The sequence below is a fragment of the Semicossyphus pulcher genome, unplaced genomic scaffold (assembly GCF_022749685.1).
Source record: "Semicossyphus pulcher isolate SPU_LCO1_2020_fin unplaced genomic scaffold, fSemPul1.0.p SCAF_20, whole genome shotgun sequence".
NCBI lineage: Eukaryota > Metazoa > Chordata > Actinopteri > Labriformes > Labridae > Semicossyphus > Semicossyphus pulcher.
In genome coordinates this window covers 13,403,235-13,427,753 of record NW_027211694.1, presented here as the reverse complement: position 1 = coordinate 13,427,753, position 24,519 = coordinate 13,403,235, and the positions used below count along the sequence as shown (strand labels likewise).

Sequence of the window (24,519 nt, the reverse complement as noted above, 5' to 3'; positions counted from 1 at the left end):
ATATAAAGATATATTTGTACACCAGAGGACATGACCTTATCCCTGATCTACATAACGATTATGGCTGTTTTATAGGCCTCGTTGGAGCCATAGAGGAAGCTCAGAATTCACAAAGTTGCAAAAATGGCTTGGATGACAGACAGGTTGGAAAATTAACAACAGCCACCAGTCGTACTCTGGTTTAAATTTCACTGTGGCCTGTAAATTTGTTTACCAATCTCTTTGGCAGATAGTTGATAATAGAGAGACCGGTACTTTAGAAACCCCTTTTGTGGCCCTAGACAAAGCAGTTTGTGGTTTCAAATATCAAGATTATCTTTATAACATGAGAAATTAATCGAAGGCTGAGTAGGTTTTGTTCCTAATTCCTGGTTTGGCTTAACAGTCAAAAACTCAGCTAATGCTTAATTATGACAGTCTGGCTGTGGTTTACTTTAATTAATCTGATGATGGCCTCTCAACAGAAGCGAAATGCCCACAATTATCTCCAAATTTTGATTAAATTCTAAATTCTGATTGAATCACGCAATTGTTTGACATCATCAAGTCCCACCCTCCTCTTAAAGACCAGCTCCAGTCATGTTTTAAGACATATAAAACCGGCCCACAAAAACAAAACACGTCTCTGCCGTTGTTTAGAGGCAACTTGTTGAAACTTAGCTAGCTAGAAATGTAGTAATAAGTAGTAGTTAGTAGTCAGTAGTGAGTTAGCAAAAATGACGATGACGGTTACAGCTGACTTGTGCATCGCCAAAGTGGTCGCCATAGGTTGCACATAATGATATGCATAGCGTCACCCCGTCCATTAACAGGATTGTCTCCTTAGATTTGTGACGTCTCAAACCTGCCAATCTGAAAATGTGTTGTTCAGCCTGTCCTTGGTACACTGCAGTTTAAAAGCAGACAGGCCCAGCCATGGAGATGACTGCTTATGTTGTCCCTGATATGTCTTGTAGCACACGAAAAACACCACATAGAGATGTTTACAAGGTTAAACACTTGATTTTCACTGGAGGGGGTCTTTAACAGTGAGATGAGCTGACAAAAAACAAGAAAAACAGAAATCTAGGTTGTGAAATGTATGACATTATGAGATTTTAACCTTAGCAGAACCTGTTCATAAAGGGAAGTCATTGTTTACGCTGAGAATCTGATTTAAAAAACATGTTGTCAGGGCCTTAAGGTAGCATAAATTCCTGCCAAAGTCGTCTAGCTACCAGCCCCTATGGCTTTCTCTTGCTAACATCTGCAAAATGACCCTATATATGTCAGAGGATTTCAAATCATTGTAAGTAAGGTACCACTTGTTCTCATGTTCGCGGGTGATGCACTGTTCGATGAGTTCGGCCACAGAGCTCTTGTTGTCCAAAACATTTTTTTAAAAACATTGTAAATGGTAAATGGACTGTACTTATTAATGCTTTTCTAGTCTTTGCGACCACTCAAAGCTGCTTTTACACTACATGTCACATTCACCCATTCACACACATTCACACACTGATGGCAGAGGCTGCTACGTAAAGTGCCCAACTGTCGATCAGTTATCACGTTTATACCCGTTGGCTATGCCACCGGGAGCAATTTGGGGTTCAGTGTCTTGCCCAAGGACACTTCGACATGTAGACTGAGGGAGCTGGGGATCGAAACACCAACCTTCCGATTGAAAGACGACCGACTCTGCCACTGAGCCACAGCCGCCCACACAGTGTGGAGCCACACTGTTGCTCTATCTGACATAGATGAGAGCAACCCATCCGGGTATTTTTCCCAAAAGTCATGCCCCGTCCATTCCCACGCCCACGCCTGACGAGACATAAGATGAAAATTGCCAGAATTACAGTTGTGAATGTGTGAAGATGTCTAACCCACCGCCAGTACGTTAACAGCACTTGTTTTCACCCAAAGGGGGCGTGGTCGTTCTTGCGAACAGGAAGTGACGTTTGGCTGCTCTCATCTATGCTCCTATTACAATGATGCTGTCGTTTATCTTGAGTCATCTCACAACCCCCTAAGCAAACCTGTAGCTGAAAACCCCAACAAATGCCATGTTTGATCTTTTTTTGAGTTTTGTTTTGCCATTAACTACAACCCCCTGTTGCTTTATGAAGTTATTTCTCTTTGAAATGAAAGTAAAAACTGAATGACCATTTGTTAAAATGTACCTTGGACTTGGAGCTGGAAGCAATAAACAGGCTGGGGAAGTCTAAAAGTAGGAAGTAAAAAGACAGTCGAACACATTGTTGATTTTGGCCTTTTGTTGGAATTGGTTGACAATAAGAAAATATTGCGATCTTTATCTTTTAAGCAAGCAAAACGTGCCTTTAATCAAGGTGCCAACAAAACATTAGGTGAGTGACGGCTGTAAACCCGTAGCGTAGCAAGCTTTCCTCCAGACAACAGGCTCTCTGTGCAAACCTTGGCACTGAATGTAGATAAGAGAATACAGCTTTCATCGACAGAGAGGAGAGCAATTATCATTTAAACGCAACATCAGTGTGAACTGGAACTTCAAATGTTTCCCACTATTAAAGTTGTTGCAAGCAAATCAAACTAAATTTAAATGGGCGTTAGACTTCAAATTGAACCCCAAAATTGGCCCTATTTTCTCTCGTATTGTGGATTTAAATTATATAATCTAATTTAGATTGATTTCAAATTTTCACCACTGTAGGCAAATGCACATGTTCTCTTCTGCAGAAGGATGCAGAGGTGTAACAAATTGCAGAATGAGTCAACATTGTACAGATGTGACACTGTGGTGCAAGATGTGTTGCTGCCATTTAAACCTGAACCTTGAACTTGCTGAAAATAGCATGAGCTTGGATATTTGTCCATCTGTCCGTTGACTGTGTGCAGTAGGCCGCCCTTTGTGCCAGTGCACTTGAACCAAAGCCAGCGAACTTTGGCTTATGTGTGATCCGAGAGCTTAATCACAGTTAATAATCCACCAATACAGCCACATTACCGCTTATCGCAGGCTAAATGCTTCATCATCAATCATAAAAAAGGAGGCTTTTGGATCTGGCCCCAAATGCACACAGGTGCGTCTTGTTGATTTCACTGTGGATTGTGTGGACAGATGGTTAATGTCCGGAGGGGAGATAGCGGGCAGGTGCTGACCATGCTGATTTGCTTCCCCCTGAATAAGTGATATAATATTATACAGCTCCTACTCAAAACATCTGTTTCATTTCTGCAAGGAACCAGCTAGTTCAAGGTGCCTTCTGTTCCCTGAGGCAAAAACATTCATGAGGTTTCAAAGGTCAAATTCAAATGTGTGAAATATATTTGTTTATTTGTGAGAAAAAGAACTCGGTTCAGTGGTTTTCCTCTCAGCAGCGATGTACTGGATGTGACATTTGGCTTGTGGTTTAGCAGAAGACAGGCATGGTTTTTCTTGCTGTTTCCTGTCTCTCTGTCTTTCACACACACATACACAGACAAACACACACAAGTACATGTGCCAATGCAGCGTGGGTGCAGGTTTTGGCCTTGTTTGATCCGATCAGTGCCAGAAGTCGGCGGATGTCCCCTTTGCATGAGTTGCACAGTTTAAAATGTACAATTAAAAAAGCTGCTTCAGGAGTGAAAGTGTGTGGGAAGTTTCAGCTTTAGGCCATGTGTGTGTGTGCACATGTGAAAGTAAAAGCAGCCTGGTAAGCGTGTGGGCCATAAGTGACCCTGATACCACAGAGGTAAGAAGAAAAAAAAAAGAGCCCGCAGACGCCTGTCTCCTTTTTTTGTTGTGTTTGTTTTGTTTCTCACACCCACCAAAACAGCTCAAACCTTAACAAAACATTAGTCCATCTCCCAACATGAAACAATGCTTCTTTTACCCATGGCACGCAACAGGGAATAATAAGCTAATAACCTACTTACAGTATATATATTGAAACATTGCATGGGTTGTTTTATAGCTGAAAGTTTAATCCCTGCAGCACCCGAAACATCCTTGTACCTTGCTTACTAATTTAATTTCACTTCATATAAAATCACATAAAAGATAAAAAAACACACATCTGTGACTCCCACATCTCACCTTCTGATGCGGTTCAATACACATCAAGAAGATAGCGTGCAATTCATATTTCCACCTTAGCAAACCAGAAACAATGACTGATGCTCATCTTCTCGTGCAGCAAAATGCTGATACAAATCAACAGCAGCATGGAGCCGAAGCTGCAGATGTTGGCTTTTAACATCTGTAAATCATTTCTCCAAATACACTGAGACTGTCGGGATAAATGTGGGCAGTGGAGGTGAAAGCGATGCTCTTGCCTCTCGCTGAACCGGGCTCCCAACTGCGGCTGAGGTTGCAGGGCAGCTCCAAGGCCTGAGTGTGGGTTGTCTTTGTGTAACCACTCCTCCTCTAAGAGAATTCTTTATCCATGTTACTGTTGAGGGGTTGAGTGATCAATATATTTAAGCAACATCACATGACAGGGAGTAATGTTGCACTGAATATCATCATGGCTGTGATTTGGTCAGCCGAGTACCTCAGACAATCACAGCAGTGCTGATATTCAGTACAACATCAGGACTTCTAGTGTGATACAGCAAATATTAGTAAACAGTAATAATCAACAAGAGATTATTTATTGCTCCACCAACTCAACTAGTTCTGCAACTTAATTGAAACAGGACTTTTGTTGGCAAGCAACCCAAACATTCTCCTGCAATCCAAGGGCTGCTGCCTTCCAAGGAGGCAGTCTATGGTGGATACACCATTCGTAGCCTGCATAGACCACGAAGGCTGAATTGAAATCAGACGGTCTAGTCTGCAGAGGATTTCATCACCAGTTGTTCCCGCCCTTACCCTTGTGTCGCTCCTGTTGCCTAGCAACAGGTAGCTAGTGGGTTAACTAGCTAGCATAACTAACATCACGTAATTTTTTAAATGTGTAACACTTACTATTCGATTGAGTTGAAACCCAAAAACTTTTACATTTAAAAGTATACTCCTTGGCCGCATAAGAGTCGGCCATCTCATTTGAAATGCATCTCGGGATACGTTGGGCTGGAGGGATGCACCCGATGGATCCGTCGTGGCCTGGCAAAAGTAGGACTGCACCTGAAGGAGCCTATGAAATGGGACAGCCTTCGACGCGCCGCTGTGACGCAATCGGCCTTCAAATACGCCCTTCGATGCAGCCCCTGCGACACAGCTACAGAGTGAAAAGTCCCAGTGATGTACTCTATATCACCGCTCATGGAATGCCTCTTGTCCAATCAGATTACTTGGTTGGAACTAACTGTGGTATAATGTTTGATATATTGTCTTGTTTTTAAGGACAAACCCACTGTACCATCTCATTTAGAGTATGTATTATCTATTTCTGAGGGTAATTAGTCAGATGTGGTGGTAAACATACATGCCCCTAGCATGGCTGTAAAGTTGTCTTAAGAATCAAAGTAATTTTGAGTATATTTTTGTGCCCTACATTTTTAAATGTTATAAAGACAGAAAGGGGTTTTATAAGGACAAAAACAAAGTTTTGTTCCCTAAATAGAAACACAGTAGAGGCAAATGTTTTTTTTCTAGATCCAGCTGTTGCTAATAGTTCACGGCCTTCTCCCACTAGGCCCCCAGTAGATTTGTCGGTCAGCCAGGGTCATGCATTTTATCCACAGTCAAAACACACACTGGTGTCAACTGCAGGGCAAGTTGGTCTCCCTCTGAAAAGGTTCACTTTCTCAATTAAGCAAAGGAGATGCAAGTAGTTTAGACTCAGAACATCCCACATGCTGAAACTATGACCTTGTCACCTTTCCTGCTGTTGTGTCAAAAGCCTTATGTGTTTAGCTGTTAAGAAGTAGAAACAGAAAAATGGAGATTAAACTGAAAATATTTAAAAAGTTTCAATTTGCGTGTTTGCAGGGTAGATATGAGGAAACAAAGTGGAGTTGTGTCATGTTCTTGATCGGTCCTTGGTGAGACTCACCTCACCTCAAAGCTCTCAGCTTTGTTTTATGCTCACACTTTATTTGTCACCTTAGTCTTGATATTTATCACAGACGCTCTAATAACCAGCCTCTGCTATCACCCTTACACCACCTCAACAAAATCTGAGATGACAGTTACCTGCGAACGACACTCATATACTGGCCAAACACATTTGGGCTCACAGGACAGCATGGTTATAGTGAAACCTGTCCTCTGTGCAGGTTTTATGCAATTAACGGCAATGTGTTCTTGACAAATGGAGAGGGTAAAAGTTAAACACAAGGCCATTGGTTGTGTTTGTGGTGTGCTGAGCCTTGCAATGACGTCTGAGTTTGTATGCGCAAGAGGAAGTTCTTCATGGGAAGCTTAACTCAGGGCTGAAATGCCTCATGGTCATTTAAAATGAGCTTGGACAAGATGCCTTCCAATGCACTTGTCTTTTCCTATAAACTACAGTGTAAATAAAGTACACTGTTTGAAATAAGTCATCAATTGCATTAAACATTAGGTTGAATTAATTGTCTAGTCAGTTCATCAATAAATCAATATCATCTTCACAAATATTAGTCCATCTCTCACTATGAAACAGTGTTTCTCTTACCCAGGGCACACAAAAAGTAATAATAAGCTATCTCTAGTATATTGCAGCATTACATAGGTTGTTTTACAGCTAAAATAGTGCAAGGTCTTATCAGATAAAGCTTAAAAAAACACATCTGTGACTCCCACGTCTCACCTTCTGTTGTGGCTGAAGACGCATCAAGAGGATAGCGTGCAATTCACATTTACTCCTTAGCAAACCAGAAACAATGTCTCATAGCTCATCTTGTTTTGCAGCAAGCTCAGTCAGTCTACTATCTTTTGCCAAGATTGAAATATCTGTTGTGTTTATTGCCTTGAAATTCTGGACAGACATTCATGTTCTCTTCAGGATGAATTTAAATTACATTGCTTGATAATCAGTCCAATACTTGGCAAAACTAGAGATTCCAATCATTCTCTGCTGCAATTGTGTTGCATTAAGTGCTTGTTAGCAAATGTTAGCATGCTAACACAAAAAACTTAAATGGTCAAATTGAGATGATAAACTTTACACCTGCTAAAACCATCTTGTTAGCATTGTGTCTCTGAGCATATTAGAATGCTAATATTAGCGTTTAGCTGAAAATATGTAGTATCTTGGCTAAAAAGGCCCACAGACTAACTACACTCAGACAATTTGCTCGCTGTTTCCCTAAAGCTTGAATTTTTACTTATAGCATATTTTTATTTAAGCAGGCACCTTTTAAGTATACAATGTTGGAAAATCATCAACACCTCAACATGGAGAGTTAACTGCTTAACATTATATCTGCTAAACACTAGCATTATTAGCATTGTGACTGTAGGCATTTTAGCATGCTTACATTAGCATTTAACTGAAAGCACCTAGTACTCAGTATGGCTGTGTTCGAAATGCCATAGCCTACTATGCTAGCAGTAGCCTATGTATTTATTTGACCAAAATGTAGTATGTAGTATGCAGTATGCAACAAATGCAAAATTTACAATATGCCAAAAATATCTGGATGTCGTACTGCTTCGGAAAAAAAGGTCCAGCATGCATTGGACCAGTCTGCCTCGCCTACTGTATCCCACAATGCAAAGTGCTGAAACGTCACAACGGCAGTTGAAATGGCAGACGGCAGCAGCATTCCTGAAGAGCAGAAGGGGGCGCTATAGCTAAAGAAGCAGCTTTTTGCTATTGGCAGGCTATTGTTTACTTCTGCTTCCTAAAACCGGAAACTGGTGCCTGTCGCTGCATACTACAAAATAAATCCTCAGCTCCGTACTAGCATGGGGTGGCATGAAGTATTTGTCCACAGACACACACACAAATAAATAGCCTTTAATTACCCCTTCCTTCTAAGCTAAATTCCTTAAGGACTCAAACAGAAGATGTGTGGTCAGAGTAACAATTTAAAGTACTAAAGGAAATGTGCCACATTGAAATGTAAAGAAAGCTACTAGCAGCCTGTTGCAACACAGCCTTAATAGTTGATTTCAACACAAGTCCCTCCTCTGACAAGGCAAATAGCCAATCCTAGTTTAAGGGTGGCACTTGGGGCGGCCAATCAGATTTCAAGGGGGGCCCAGGCCACCCCTCTGGATCCGCCCCTGCACCCCAACAAGGAGAGGTTTTAAGTGGTATCTGCTGAACATTATATCTGCTAAACACCAGCATTGTTAGCATATTGAATGTGAGCATGCTAACGTGAGTATTTAGCTGAAAGCACCTAGTACATTGGCATAGTATGTTTATGGCATCATAGAACAGCTAGCGCGGCTGTAGATCGGCATGTTAAAAACGAATGTATTCCTGTCAAGCCCGTTTTCTTACTATTTCAAGTTCGATTTTATGACAGCATCTTTTTTTTGTCTAAGGTGTTTTTCAGCCGTCCACTTTTTTATAGGTTGAAGGAGGTTGTAAATCATGAAACACCCCATCATAGAGAGGTACCTGCTTACTAAACACCAGAATTGTTAGCATTTTGACTGTGAGTATGTTAGCATGCTAATGTCAGCATTTAGCTAAAAGCACCTAGTAGCCTACGTAGACTAAGTAGGCTTAAAGCCTTAAAGGGCAGCTAGTATGGCTGAAGACAGTTAAATTGAAATTATTTTTTTTTAGACTGAGAATTTTTGCAAATTTTTTCCCCTTTGGACGTAATTTTGTCACAATATCATATTTTATTTGTCTTAGATGTTTTTCAGCACTTGTCAAGAATGAGGTGTTGAAAAGCTGTTGAACAAGTTAACGTGGAGAACACTTCCCTTTACCAAGCAACAATACGGTAACCTTGGCTTGAAAACAAAATGAAACATGAATGTACCTTGTGATGCATTTCCTGCCTCCAGTGAATGTGAAGTTGCAGTAATTTAATTCTCATACTATACTGAAGGGTAACTAAAGACAGACAGGTAGAGAATTGTTGTAATAACTTAAGACATGCTTTGGAAAACGATTGGCAGTAATATGAAACAGAAGGGACAAGTGTTCATGGTGTTAACTATTTGGAGGAAAGATAGGAGCCCTCTGTTCCATATATGTCCTGATATATGACTTAAAAAAACACACCACATTACCTCACCCTCTCCTAAAAGAAAACAATCCCCCTGCAGCCTTCATGTAGCGATGTAGCCTTTAACATTTGCTCCCTCGAAGGGTCACGACCCAAGCTCACCCAATCACATCACCAGTCACACACAGAGGAGTTCGGTTTGCCCTCACCCTCACCTCTGAGTGTTGATACTTCCTGTAGCCACACGTCTGTCCTCAGGTCAAACATTACTCACCGCCCAAAACCCCAGCTCAGGGGTCAAGTGTTCACAGATCATCCACGGCCAGTTTTGAGTTCAAAGTTGTTGGAGTTGCAAACACTCTGGTTAATATTTTGTTGAAGTGATTCACTGACAGATTAGTCGCGCAGTATCAGCCCAGATATTCACCTGGTTTAATTTAGGAGCCTTTTAAATACAGTATTACAGCCATCACTGTAACACGATACTGATCCCTATCAGAAGCAGCTATTTCTTTTCAAAGTTAAAGTATCAGCAGCAAGAATGGAGGTCAGTGAATCACACTTTGTACTCAGACAAATGTAATTTCATCAGGTTTCATGAAACTAACACACACACAAGCATGGTGACACATATCTACAACTAAAAAACTAGGTAGTGATTAAAGGAAAATTAACACGTGAGGTGGAGAGATATTTAAAAACCTATAACTGCCTAAACACGCACACACACACTTAGGTTTAAACACACACTTGAGGCTTATGCTGTGGCTGTCTGGCTGTCTGAGGCTTGCGTGCCATCCCCCAGCTGCTTGAACCTTGATGTATGTGAGGAAAAGATATGCCCTCGGGTTATTAGCTGGAGCACGAGTCACCTCAGCAGTTGATTGTTGCCTTATTTGAAGCGAGTTGTTCTTTCTCCCTCCTCTCAGACACACATGTCATCGAACCCTTAGGGCCAGATGAAAGAAATCAAAGACATGTGATGCTCAAAGGGATGGCAGAGGGGCTACGATGGTGTGTTCGTGTGTGTGTGCAGGTCTTAAAACTTAAGAGAACTTTCAGATGGCCTTGAGGTAAAAAAACCCCAAAACATTTTGTTTTTTCATAACACTGACACAGGAGGTTCTGTCTGTAAAAATAGACTTAAATGACATCTTTCTTCTCTCAATTTCCTATTTTAGAAGACAAAGAAAAAACAGAATACTCACATCTGAGAATCTGGGACCAGCAAAAATGTTGCATACTTGCTTAAAACCGCCCAAAAGACTAATAAGATGATCAAAACAGTTGTGGGCTGAATTTCTGATAATTGGTTAACGGGTTTATTGATGAATTATTGCAGCTCTAATTTAACTTACTTACTTTCTATAATTACTTCTATAAATAGTCTTTTATACTGCTGGTGGCAGAGTCCGCCATTCCCTCTTTGGATTCACATTGCCTTTACAGGCATGAATGATAATAAGGATCTGTGACTTCAGCCACACTGTTAACTGTTCATTTTCTACACTGTATCAGAGCTAATTTAAGTTACAACTATTGAATCCTAAGCATTTGCTAATGCTACGACTTTGTATGCTAATTTCAAGCTTCATATTTCACTGATTTGACTTTGATACCTTTGGAGTAGCTTTCATAATTTACAGTTAAAAAACTTAATTTTTCTCACACTGGTGCTCTTTGCAGGCCCTCATAAAGCCTCTGCCTGAAACAACTCAGACAGCTCTGTCCCTTTAAGAAACCCTGCCCCTATAAGCCCGCTTTCCTCTGATTAACCAGCACTCCGAAGCCACAAAGTGCAGAGTGAAGAAAAAAATGTGTGAAACCTGGCGTTCACAGCAGCCTGCAGACTGAGCTGAGAAGACTGATTACTCCAACATACTTTTACCTACAGATTTGAAACTTCACTCATGTTTAGTCTGGACACCCAACATTGTTGTCTTAAAATATGAAACAGTATTATACCCCCTCTTTTAAACATTCTACCAGCAAAACACAGAGTGCCGTTTATCGTGATACAGATCAGTTTAAATTACTCCTAGTACTGAGTCCCTCTGTTCTTTGATAAAACAGCTTGCATTGTGCAGCTAATTAAATCTGATTTCGGTTGAAATGATTTTTGATAACCTTCTATATTTAGAAAACATGAGTTTAAGTTCCTCTTCAAGATGTGTTTTCTGTTGTTTTAAATTGCGCATGCTGTTACCACCGCTCTCCAAAGGTGTCACCAAATCAATTTCAACTAAAAACTTAAAGGTATAATAAGTAGCATTTTCCTGGAAGAATAAAATATAGACTTTTACAAATATAATATAATATAAATCATTACTTATGGGCCTCTATACATGTGTGTTGGTGAGTGTGTGTGCAGACCCTTGTGAGACCCTTCCCTCTGCATCTATTCTGTTGTTTTGCTTTGCACGGGACGTTTTCAGGAGGGGCGCTGTCGTGGTTCCCTGAGCCAATCACAGTGTATAGGTGAGTGTGGTAGAGGTTAAAATTAGCAACTGGGCCCCATTCAGACCGGCAAAAATGGCGAAAGAGCGATGCAAAGTTGGCCTTCTTTCTGTTTGACAGGTAGGTGCCTGTAGTTTTGCATGCTAGCGCAAAACTAACCAGCGTTTAGCATGCTAGCACAAAGGTAACCGGAGGTTAGCATGCTAACGCAACGGTAACCGGCGGTTAGCATGCTGGCGCAAAGGTAACCATGATGCTGTCGGTGTTAGCTCAGCTGGGTGGGCGTGTTCTCGCCTGAGAGAGTGAGAGTGAGCTTCTGGTGACGAAGAGCCCAGGTGTTTGAATGTGTTGCTGACAAACGCAAGGAAAAATCCTACCTATTATACCTTAAATGATTAAACATTAAGTTTGGGGCTATTACATAATGGTTAAAAGAGCCAAATTGCACAGAAATCTTTTAGTGCTTTTATTTATGAGATACAGCTCTAGTGTGCTACAAATCACTGTATCAAAAGACATTTGTTTGCATTAGTGGAGAACATAGCTGGCCAACACTGTCTTTGTGACCCCTGCTGCAAGGCAAACTGAACCCTCCAGCACTGTAGCAGCAGGCCAGCCAGCATCTGAGGCCACACAGCCAGGCAGCATGAGTCACACAGTCCACAGTGAAACCCAAATGTGTAAAAACTTCACATTGGCAGATTAGTTTGTTTACATCCTGCACTGGACGTGATTTGGCCAGGCTGCAGTGAGACGCAGCCAAAAAGCCTGTTCTCTCTTTCCTCCCTTTAACTAGATCCTTCTCTGCCTCCTTCCTTCTTTTTTCCCCTTCCTTCCTTCTTTTCTTTCTTCCCTCCTAACTATCTCCACTTCATCTCTCTCTCTTTCTCTGTCACTGCTGCCAAGAGCACATGATCACGAGGCAGAGTGAGGCGGAAAAATAGTGCAGCCCTGCCCTTGTAAAAAATTTGAATGAAGTAAAAAAAAAAAAAAAGAGACAAATTAATAACAACACGAAACAGATGGGAAGTTGTATTTCCAGAATAAAACAAGACATCGGTAAAAAAAAAACCCACTCCTTTCCCCCAGCGGAGTTTGCCAGGTTATGAGCTCATTCTTTGTAGGCCCTCTGCTGAACATCTATTCATAGCGTCATCTACGAGATGTCAGACTTTTATGACCCATTTCTCCTCTCGTTATCTGCAGCAACAATTAGGGGCCTGTGAATTAAACGCTGGAAATATGGAAGTGTTTTCCTGACTTGGAACAAACTCAGGATGGCTCACAGTAAACTGGAATGTACAGGGACTGATTAAATACTTCAGAGTTCTCAAAACACAGAAGAGACTGTGAAAACGAGGCTGCCACTTTGGGTGCATGTGTGTATGGTTTTCTTCTTCTCACCAAGCATGAGTTATGACGAACAGGGTCAGCCTAGGGTAACACACACACGCACACACACACATACACACACACACACAAACACACACACACACACACACACACACACACACACACACACATAAGCACACACATAAGCACACACTGACACACACACACACACACACGCACACACCCTGTATTTGTAGTTTGAGGTCATGCCTGGCACAGTTCTCTGAAATCATTTAAAGAGGTGATGTCATATCTGCATCATGGCACATTGTAAGAGCTACTGCCTCTCTTCTTGTACCACCTTGACTTAATGTCTCTCCTGTCTTATTTTAAAAGCTTTTCAGCTGTTTTTCCTCTCTAAAAAGTTTCATCCTCTCTAAATCAATTAATTCTAATATTTTTTTGTGAGAAAGTCAGTATTTTAGCTAGTAGTTCATGTAACAGGGCAAAAAAGTAGGAGCTAAATACTGCCATTACAGTAGGTTGATGCCATTAAAGAAATAATCTCGAAGATTTTAATTTAAATAAATGTCACTATCTAACGCCAAATGAGGTAACTCAATGGTGACTGAGCCTTTGGCCCGCTGATGAAAGCCTTTGCATTTGCAGAATTAAGGACTGGGTGTCTGATGCGACTTTTGGGAAAAAATCCCAAGCCGCACCCAGTTAGTGACGCGTTTTCAACGTGTGGTTGGTCTGCCAGAGAGGTAGGCAGAGCTAAGCAGCTGCTTTTCTGGTCTCTGCAAGTATAAGTGCGAGTAAATGGTGGTAATCTACTATGACTGAACAAACAAAGAAAAGATCGATGACTACAACTTCAAAAAAATGAGTGAAAATCCACTCAGATGAAGGCAAACAGTCTAAAAAGGAAAACGACCGTCAGCGAGGCAAATCAACAGTTACAACCGGAACCAACTGGAGCCAACTGTGGACAACACTGTCTGGATACCACAATTAACCATTTATCGCCATGGGTGCCGCCAAAGAGAACAAAACTGAGATCGTCGAGATTAGCACTTTAAACAATAACAGTAAATCAAACTCAGACAACCTTATGTTCTTGTTATAATTAAATCAATGTGATTAATCGATTTAGCTCGAGCTCTAGCAACAGCTACAAACAGCACAGAACAACACAGTAGCAGCGAGAAAACAGGAAATGACGCAATACGCTCACCTGACGCAATACGCTCACACACGGGGCCCCAAAGACAGCGCAATGGCACCGCAAAGGGGTCAACAAAATCAATATAGAAATCAAAGGGATGTGAATGAAATCTTGATTTGCAATAAATCAGAGTTAGAAATGTAAATAACTCTATATCAGCATAAAGATGAACAAGACAATTGGATCATACTTTAGGTGAGTCGTTAATTAAAATTGAGAAAAGTGGTGGTCCCAAAGTGGAACCTTGTGGAACGCCCTTTTCAATAAATAAAGACTTGGATTGAGAGCCCTGAAAGACAACACACTGAAGTCTGTTCAGAAAGATAGGTAATAAACCAGAGGAGAGCATTTTCATTTAAGGAAATAGAATATTGCTTATCAAGATTGAGGAAGTGATTGAACCATAGTAAAAGCCTTACAGCCTTGCAGCTGCAGTTAACCTTCGTGAAAGGATGAGAACACATCATTGGTGAATTTCAGATGAGCCAATGGAAAATAAGGTCTACAACCTGATTGGAGTGGAGATGAATATAGAATAGATCTTTTTAAAGACACATACACATAGGTGACTTGAGTTCTAGGTAATCAAAACTATGCCAAGTTTGAAATTGAGATTCACATTATGCTGCCAAACGAATCCCCATGCCCATACAGGTGCAAAAAAAAAAAGAGAAAGAGAAATGTCAATCATGTCTGTACATGCCTAAAATAACCTCAAAAGAGGTCTTATCAGGTGAAAATACCTGCGTGGGTGATGTGTGTATGTGCTGTTTGTCTTAAAACTTGAATTAAGCATTAATATAGACATTTCAAATATAGTGACTGATACAGTTCTGTTTTTCCTCCACTTGTTGACCTGTGGGTCTGCTTTTATGTGGACACCAAGAGAGACAAGAGTTGTATAACCAGGTTCTGGGCTGAATCAGGCCCAGACAGCCAGATCCTAATCTAAGAGGCTGGATGGACTTTATGGTCACACCATGTTTTTCAGAAAAATTATTTATCACAAAGATATATTTGTGCTACCGAGCAAAATAACATCTTAACTTAATGTCAGTGAAATGAATCCTCTATAGTAGCTGCCTAAAGTAGAGATCATTCTGAGCTGCTTCATGTTTTGTTTTCATTACACTGCGGCTGGAAATCTGAGAAAAAGAACAGGAAATTGGCATTTGAATTACCAGAACTCACTGTCACTTACATCAGCTACAGTTGGTTATGTATTTCCTTAAGTGAAGGACTGATTTAACTACACAAGACAGGGTTATCAATTTGGGTCATGAATTTGGTTTAAGGATCAGTGTGCATATCATAAATGTAGAGTTACCTGAAAGGCTGGTTTGAATCCTTTATTTAAGCTATCAAGTTTTGGCTTCAATGCAGTGTGTTCACCTTGCCATAGCTTATTAAGCACCAAATCATGTGAGAGATGATTACTGCGCGTGCAGCCACCTCAGCTGACACGTAACTTTAATGCATCTAAATATTTCCCGACTGATTCTGACTCATTGTAGACTTTAACAATGGGTGTGAAGTCATCAAATTGCAACACATTCCCCGCTCGTTTCATTTCTTGCAGTTTTAGATGATCCGTATCAAGCTCATCTTTGTATGTAATAAGAAAGTTAAAGTCTACAAACTGTTAGCTTAGCATTAAGACTCAGTGATAATCAGCTACCCTGAAGGTACATCCATCAATCCATGCATTATCTATACCGTCTATCCTGTTAAGAGACATGGGGTATTGTGCGAGAGGTGAGGTACACCCTGGACAGGTCACCAGTTAATCACAGGGCTGGCACATACAGACAGACACAGTCACATTCATTCTTACGGGCAATTTTAGAGTCACCAATTAACCTAACCAATATGTCTTTGGACTAGAAGAGGAAGCTGGCGCCCCCAGAGAGAACCCATGCAGACACGGGAAGACACTGCAAACTCCACACAGAAAGGCCCCACTGTCTGCAACGGTATTCGAACCAGGACAGTGCAAAGGCAACAAAATCAGTACATGAAGTTTATAAGTTTATAAGTTTTATTAGATATGTAGATGTATATGTATATATTAGATATATGGATATGCTATATGGTAGATATTCATACATATGTTTGATACTATAGATTTTAATGTCAATGAATCTAGAGAGTTAATTAATGAATAAGGGGGGTGGGAGTAAATAAGTTTCACTTCTTCCCACTCCTTTTCGGATATGGGAAATCTAAACATCATGTTTTGTTTTCAATTTTCATGTTGTCTATGGCAAAGTATTTTTTTTTTTTTATGTCTGTCCATTACTGTTTTGTTTTCTTGTTTCCTTTTTACATGTCCGAAATAAACGAATAAACTAAACTAAGTTTGCTCAATGGCATGTTCTACATGTTTAATCTACTAAGGAACCAAAGTAAAAACAGCATTTTGTGCTTAGCTAGGAACCAACTAGGAAGTTGCACCGCCAAGAAATTAAGAGCTATTCCTTTAAGTTTATTTGCAACCTGTAAAATGTCTCCTGATTTAAGACCTTTGGGTCCCACAGCAGAACTGTTGGTGGAGAATATACTGATTCAGCAAAAGCCTGAGAAAAAATATTATTTGAAAGTAAATGAGCAACTTTTTAGTTTCACTCCTACTACGTGCATACACTACAATGTCATCAGCATACATGTGTACATATAGCACACGTTGATTGCAAATGATTAGTTTATTATATAAGATTGATCTAGGTGTATTACTGGGAAATGTGTAAATAAACAAAATTATATTATATTTTATACATTATACCTCATCTACAACAAGTAGATTCATAGTCTACCATTAGTTTAACCCAAATCAAGTTTAAATGTGCTCTAATTATGTTGCTTGTATTTCTTTGGAGCTGGAATCTCTAAGGGACTACTTTCTGCGTCAGACTCAAATTGGGTTTGATATTGTTTGCGTTATATTCTAGTGGTCTATACTGATGGATTGTAATTGAACCACTGTGCTTCTACAGTACCTTTCCCAGATCACTTGTGATGCAAATGTCAAGTGCTTTATAGAATGCAACATAATACACAATACAATGACACAGAATCAAGTTTAGACATATATAAACTTCAGAAGTACCTGGAATTTTCTATGTGGAGACATAGTTGTGCAACTTTTCCAAAAAATATTGTTACTGCTGGTTGCCTACATGTTAACATTATGTTGTCATTTGACATGTTATGTCTTCAAAAGTTACTTATGTGTTGAAAAAGTGTTGCAATCCTCTCCCAGAGTTTACAAAAAGGCCATGAGCTCAGTAGAAATTACAGCCGAAGCAGTCACAAGCAGTGTGAGATATTGTGGGAATAGCTCTCTCTCTTACTCACTCGCTCTGTATTTGTACTCCTACATGCTGGTATCAACAGGAAAGAGGCAGCCAATGAAACTAATTGGGTGGTGTGTGTTTTATGAAAAGAACAGCCTGTGCTGCTCCCAGTTCCCTCCCACAGCTCTCTGACTGGCTGATCCTAAGTGGTCTGCTTTTCTTTTCTCGGCTGTGATTGGAGCAGAGAGATGCCAATAACCGAGAACTTTTTTTCCCTCTTTTTCCTCAGGACCTACCCTTGTTGTTTTCAACTTTAGAGGCAGAGCTGGGCTGAGACGATCCAGCACACACAGCCTGCACTCTGGTGCTGTATCTGCACTCAAGATGGACACGATGTACTTGATTTTAGTCCAACTTCACGCATTATATAATGTTATTGCGCCAAATATTACCGTACGGTAGTTATTGCATAGCAAAATATAGTTCCTATAGCTAATAGGACTGTTGCACAAAAGCTTTTGTTGTGAAACTTCTACAAAAATACATTCACAGCTGGAAAGCTTACATAATGTAAGTTCACTAAAACATCATTTCCGAGCATGATGGACATAACACTTCTTTTTTATGGTATTTATTAGTGGCGACACTTGGTAAGTTAAGGCTTATTTAATAGGTCTTTAACTGCTGAGTCATTCTTCAGACCGATGAACACATTAAACCCTTAAAAACATTGTTGTTATGTGTAAGACTTTGTGTTTATGATACGCCTGCCAGTTTACATGAGAACAACAAAGTGTGTTTGTCAATGGTGGAGTGTGCAAAGCAATCGAAGTAGTGAGGACATGCATCACTTACACCAGTGCTGCTTTTTATTCTATTAAACTGCAGACTGAAGAGAAAATACAAAAACACACAGTATATAAAATCCATTATTGGGCTCAGTTTTGCAACAGTTTATTTATCTTAAGAACAATAATGAAAATATATATTTACAAAAATGTCGCTTTGGGAAGCTGTACATACACCCACAACAAAAAGCTCAACATAAATAAGTTAGTAGAATTTTTCAGTGTTTTTCAAAAAAAAAAAAAAAAAAAAAAGGCACACAGGTACACTTCAAAGTTTTACACCAAATGAGGCAGTGTCACTTTGTTTTTCTGCCCTAAAAAAAATGAGAAATTAACAATAGTGCAATTACATGTTCCACATGAATTCCACACCACAAAGACATATCTTTGATTCACATATTTGCATAAGTAGCCCAGTGGTTTTAACATACTTTATCTATGCTAACCTGGACTACACCATTTATCACAAAGGGGCAGGATGTGTGACCTAAAAGTCACTCAAATATGAACTAATTTCAAAATAAAAGCTAATTCTTAGGATTATTAGCATACACTGTTAAAATTTGGTTGGATATTGCTCAGCAGTTTAGCCACCCTCCCACCCCATCCCTTTGGCAAAATAAAATAAATTCAGTTTGGCAAAAAAAATTTAAAAAAGTATCATGGGGAAAAAGGAGACATCATTTGCATGTAAACTTTATCTGTCATGGCTGTTCCCAGTTAGATGGACCCTCAACTTACAGTGTGGTCATCTGGGCCTTCAAATACACAATATATTTATAACACTGGGACAAATAAAGCCATAGGAAAAGAAAGACAAAGAAGAAAATTTGTTTCCACATAACCCTGACTTTTGAAATCTGCATTTTTAACTTACATCAATTACCTGAATAATGATACAATATGACCACTTTAACAAAATAATATTTCTCTTTTGGAAATTGCACTGCAACTTCCCGAGTCAAATTCACACACATATTTAAAGACATTTAACAAAAGTATGACAAGCATAATATGCTTCTTTTTATGTGCTACATCTGAAACATAGGTAGTAGATACAAAAATGAGCAAAAATCCTTTTGCACACTGCTACATTGTCTGCTGCTTCTGAGGCAATTTAACTGAAATGAGTGCCAAAACTTGATAGTGTACATATTCAGTGCTTGTGCAGCCTCTCCTCCTCCTTTCTTTAGGAAAAGGCTGCTTTTATATTTTCTCTCCCATCTGTCAGATGACGAGAAAGGCTACAGTATTCCACCAGCAACAGGTCTCCCCCGCTCTGTGGGACAGAAAGAGGAAACAGGCTGTTGAAAACGCAGTTGCTTTTGCTTTATATTCCTCGTGCAGACACACACACGGGCGCAGAGGGTGAACAGTCATAGCATGAAAAAAACAATATGTAAGTTTGAAGGGCTGATGACGTGTGAGTGCTGCGTGCAAGGAAAATAGTGTTTACAACTGTTTGTATGCCTTTTTGATGGTGGTGATAAACAAGTACAAAAAACTCCTCCAAAATAAAAGCCTTTTTCTTTTCGTATTTTGCACATTTAAAACATGTACGCTATTATCAATTCATATCACATAATAAAAGTTGAATAGGGAGATAATGATTTCTAACCTTGCACTGTTTTTCACTGGACCTCCGCGCCGTTCTCCGGTCTGCTCGGTCTCTCCTCCGCGGCTTTCACCGCTCCACTTGCCGCACCGCCCGCCTGGTCATCATCGTCTTCTTCGTCGGAATGCGACCTTTTACTGTGACTCTCGCTGGAGCAGGGACCTGGCAGACAGAGAGCACGCAGAGGGAAAAAAAGTTGTGAGGGTGTTGGGCGTGTAGTGCTGCACGTTCACTTTTAAAAGGCACCTGACAGCGAAATGTTGCAACTCAGAAGAGCGCGACTAAAGAAAATGTGCAAACTACGATGTAGCCTAATAAGCGCGAGTTTTATCCCCTGAGAAAGTGTGAATTACATTTCACACCCTCATCTGCAACAAGAGATCAAATAACTAAGACATATAAATGAGTAAATAAGTTTCAGGTTTATTTTATCTTTCTCCAGCACACTTGTGTTTGTTTTCAAAGACAGATCAGTATCGTAGCCTACATTTGAACCCCGGACACAACTGTTGCTTTTTGCTACATTGCGACACAGCCAAATATAAATGCGTGACAGCCTAAATAAGTCAGTGTAAATCACCTGAAGATCCTGAACGCCTCTTCCTCGAACCGTTTCTGTTTGTTTGGCGATTCCTCTCCTCGGCATCCTGCCGGTTGTTTTCGCCGGGCAACTCCACCTCTCGCTGGGGCCGCCGACTCCGGTGAGGCGCTCTGCGGTAAAACTCCGGTGCGTCGTTGTCCTCCTGCCACTGGTAACTGTGCGGAGTGAGCGGTCTCTCGTTGACGGGATCGAAATCATACTCCTCAATAAAAGCCTGCACACTTTCCTGTATCGAAGCTTCAAAAAGCCTCCGCGTCTCCCCTCGGTCAGGTGTGCCGAAAAGGTTTCTGCGGGTCGGAGGTCTGACGTTGTCCTGCTGCCTCGCATCCACCCTCTCCACCGTCGGGCTCGCATTAGACAGGCGAACATCTGACATTTTGTTGCACATATGACAAGCAAAAACACTCCCACAAACGACCAAACTCTTGAAAACTTCTATTTCCAAGTAGTATTCCTTTTAAATGCAAAGTCACAGGAAAGATGCGTGCATACTCCGCGCGTATCATCCAAAACGCGTACGCGCAAAAAATGGAATAAAGCGTCTCCAAATGCGCAGGGGGGTTTAAGAAAGCCACTCCTGTCAAGTCCGTAGTAAGGCAAGATGAAAACAACAAGTCAAGTCATAACAGCCAACATGGCGTTAGAGGGAGCTATGAGTGAAGAAGAAAAGTTGACATCAAGGACTATTTAAACAGAGGAGGCGATTCATTGGTCTGCACACTAGGACCGCCCATAGAGAGAGAGCTCTTAAAGTCGAACAGGGGCAACAACAACACAGAGCTGGATTGGATTAACTCTACACATGAATATGGCTTAATGTATCTATTTGATTAGTTATTAAAATAAGAAAGAAAAGGGAGGATATAGTTTAGGAGGAGTGTGATCATGTTTTAGCTTATCCATTAGCACCTGTTTTAGCACATGATGGACATTTAACTGAACACTTAAAGGTCAAAGATATCATTTGATGATTTGATTTATATGCTGTGTTCATGTACTGTGAGATAACCAGGCTAATTGTCTGAAGTGTAAAACCTGATAAGAGAACAGAAAAAACATTTTCTGGCTCTTAATGTTATCACAGGAATAAATCATCAGATGATTGTTAAGAGTGCTGACAGATTGCTTTGCTTGATCTGATCTGGCATCAAATAAACAGTTGAGGAAAACTTGATTCAATCAGTGTGAATCTATTCAGCTACAGCCTCAAGGTAACCGAAGGACAATTAGACACTTAATGTGAGGTTTTATGCAGGAAAACAAGAAAAAAACCCACAAATCTGCCTCCTAGTATCCGATGACATCAGCTCTGGAGCAGAAAGCCTTCGTAATGGTTGGCACAGTGCCTATCACTGTCAGACTCTCCCACTGGTGCCACAGGGCGGGTTTGTGTGCTTCAATGGTTGTAATTACTTATGTGTGCTCAGAATTTAAACACCAAGGAAACAGAAAGTCTGGCAGCTTAAAAAAAGATCCTGAAATTCAGCTCATTTCTCTCTGGAATGTTCTCAAGTTGCACCTTAAAATAAAAAATCCAAACGTAAGAGTTTAATCTGTTTTAATTTCTAGTTACGTAATTTATTTTCTGTACATCTAACAGCTGCAAAGGTGTCCTGCAGTAATTGAGTGAATGCATCAGTCTCCTTGTGCGCAGGAGTTCACAATGTCCCAACTTAAACTCTACAGCGAGAGTCGCTTTGCATTCCTCTGCAGCAATTTCCAGAAGAAAAAAAAAATCACCGGGCCTGCCTTTAAGGCCATGCTGTTTCAATTAACCCTTGAAAAGAGTGAAACATCTCGTGATGAATTCAGCGAAGCCAGCTGTTTTATCGATGTTATCACCGGGATCACACTTAATCTGTAATGTGTTTATGCTGCTGCAAACTGTGCACGCCGTTGTACAGAGATCCCTGGGATGGAAACAGATATTGATCAAACTGATTAGACAGGATAAGGAGAAACGAGGCTAGAGAACATTTTGTTTGGGTCACACATTCATAAGCAATGCTTTCTGGGTAAAACTCGTATGTTTCTTTCTGCACAGTTGGAAAATATTCGAGCTTAGCTTTTGAGAAAAACACTAAATGCAACTGAGTGGGATGATGCAATAGTAGCAGATTCTGTTACTAAAAAGAATGTTGGTTACTCATTAATAAGGATCCACAAACATTTAAAAAACAACAGAGAAAGGTCACTGCTGGATGTGTCTTTTTATAGATAATGATAACACAGAAAAACTATTTTTTGACTCCACAGAAGTCAACGGCAAAGCCCTCTGGCCAGACACAGGGGATATGTTACACATCTTACATAGTTACAAAACAATTCATGTGTTACTATGTTTCCGGAAAGTAATAAAAGTGTTTTCTCATAAAATGTAGTGCAACAGGCATAATTCACCAAGAACATTGTGAAATAATACTTAACTTATCCTTTTATATTTTTGCACAGGCAGTGGAAACAGGAACCTGGTTTTTAATCTGTCGGGCAACTGGTCATGAGAAATGCTGTTTCCACAACATCTTTATATCGGTTTGGAAGATGCCCAAAATAGTTGATGACTTAGGCTGAATAGCTGATATTAGCAATGACTTTATTACTGTCATCTGTTTCTATTAATTAGTAAATATAGCTAAGAGCCATTATAATAGAACATGTGCCCTAATTAGGAAATTATGACGCTTTTTTGTTGCAATGCCTTTTTTCAAAACAAAAAAATTTATCGAATGCAGGCTAACTTTGTATATGCAGAACATGACATCAGATACAAAGTTGGGAGTTTTTTTAATTGCAGAAAACAGATGCAGATTGCAGATGACATCATGTAGACTGTCACAGCAGCTAAATACTCCCCTTTTTCAGTGGTGTGGTGTAAATTTTTGACAATAAATTACAGGATGTTAAGATTTTTGGTGTGGTGTTTGTGCACTTTCGCCTAGCATAGACGCATATAAGAGTGCCCCTGACACAGTTATGAGTCTTTATCTGACCATTTAGACTTGTCTCCTCTATTGCTGGGCAGGTTAAGGACCTCCAGTCAGATGTCATGAGACCGTGGCTTTGGAGCTCTGCTTCTTCTTGGCCAGCTCGGCCTGAATCTGATGGGGGAACTGGTCCAAGTGCTTGTTCACACACTGCATGCAGAACCTTTTAGTGTAGAAAAGACTGCAGTCCTGACAGAAAGGAAGCAAGAGTACAGTATCAATGATCCAGTTTCACTTTAGTACGTGGAATGCCTAGTTACACTGGTTTTCTTATTTTATCAATATCTGTATGTGAAAGTGAACAAATTGATTCAAGAGCATCTCAGTGAAGAAGCTCACTCAGCACATATTTTTTTGCCACATGATTACAGGGTCATCTGAGACTAACATGATAACGACAGATGCAAGTTTAATCCATCAGCGATCCAAAAGGTCAACTCAGCAAAACCAGAATTGACATGCAAATATTTTGAGGATGACTATGCTTCTGAGATACATTTTTTTCTGTCCACAAACATACAAATAAGTTGGACTGCTACCAGTATCTTTTTAACACTGCTGTGATTTGTCCCTGGAAGAACACGCCAACATTTTTGCATTTAAGCCTTCATCATTTAAAAAATGGAATTACATGATCACATATCTAGTCTGTGGGAAAACACACCGCAGAAATTCGATTTTAAAACATCTCACCGATCCAACACAGACACACTTGCTGCACAGGCTGCAGTTTGAGCCCAAAACGAGAAACTTTTCCTTGTCCGGACTGAAGGGGTCCCTGGTCACAAAACACTCCTCAAGCAACCTAATGGGGCGACAGAAAAATCAAACATAAGCTGTTACATTTCTTCACAGAGACAAACGACACATGTTTTAAGACAGAAAATACAATAAATGCATCGCAGACATAACTAGAGGGTTAGTTTTGCTTTGTATCACACGTAGCTGCTAACAACATTAGCTGTAGCATAGTTAGCTCCATAGCGCTAAAGGGAGCATTTCGCTTAATGTACACTTACACAATAGCTCTGGTGTTTGGTGGTTTCTGCCCGTGGTAAGTGAAGGGGCTACTTAAACCACACAACTGGCAAGTAAAAGTTTTTTGACGGGATTCACTTGTACTTTGCTCCATCGCTCAGAGCAAACGGTGCAAAA

The 24,519-nt window shown here is 40.3% G+C and overlaps 2 protein-coding genes across 2 annotated transcripts; both read right to left on the bottom strand.

Annotated features, from left to right (window-relative positions):
- Positions 1-18,236: 18,236 nt before the first annotated feature.
- cdkn1ba (cyclin dependent kinase inhibitor 1Ba) lies at positions 18,237-21,090 on the bottom strand. Its single transcript, XM_069671220.1, has 3 exons — positions 20,360-21,090; positions 19,783-19,941; positions 18,237-19,443 (listed from the first exon to the last, which is right to left on the bottom strand). The coding sequence occupies exons 1-2, from the start codon at positions 20,766-20,768 to the stop codon at positions 19,796-19,798; spliced, it is 555 nt and encodes a 184-aa protein (XP_069527321.1). The 5' UTR covers positions 20,769-21,090; the 3' UTR covers positions 18,237-19,443; positions 19,783-19,795.
- An 851-nt stretch (positions 21,091-21,941) lies between these two features.
- cdpf1 (cysteine rich DPF motif domain containing 1) lies at positions 21,942-24,496 on the bottom strand. The gene is made up of 3 exons (XM_069671442.1): positions 24,384-24,496; positions 24,058-24,169; positions 21,942-23,553 (listed from the first exon to the last, which is right to left on the bottom strand). Exons 1-3 carry the CDS (start codon positions 24,494-24,496, stop codon positions 23,425-23,427), a joined length of 354 nt encoding a protein of 117 aa, XP_069527543.1. The 3' UTR covers positions 21,942-23,424.
- Positions 24,497-24,519: the final 23 nt, after the last annotated feature.

Bases quoted from the DNA above. Each gene is read 5' to 3' on its own strand.
- cdkn1ba (XM_069671220.1), bottom strand. From the start codon at position 20,768: ATGTGCAACAAAATGTCAGATGTTCGCCTGTCTAATGCGAGCCCGACG. The intron at 19,942-20,359 runs GTGATTTACACT...TCTGTCTGCCAG, and splicing joins GAGGCGTTCAGGATCTTCAG to GTCCCTGCTCCAGCGAGAGT.
- cdpf1 (XM_069671442.1), bottom strand. From the start codon at position 24,496: ATGGAGCAAAGTACAAGTGAATCCCGTCAAAAAACTTTTACTTGCCAG. The intron at 24,170-24,383 runs GTAAGTGTACAT...TCGCCCCATTAG, and splicing joins CCAAACACCAGAGCTATTGT to GTTGCTTGAGGAGTGTTTTG. The intron at 23,554-24,057 runs GTGAGATGTTTT...CCTTTCTGTCAG, and splicing joins AGTGTGTCTGTGTTGGATCG to GACTGCAGTCTTTTCTACAC.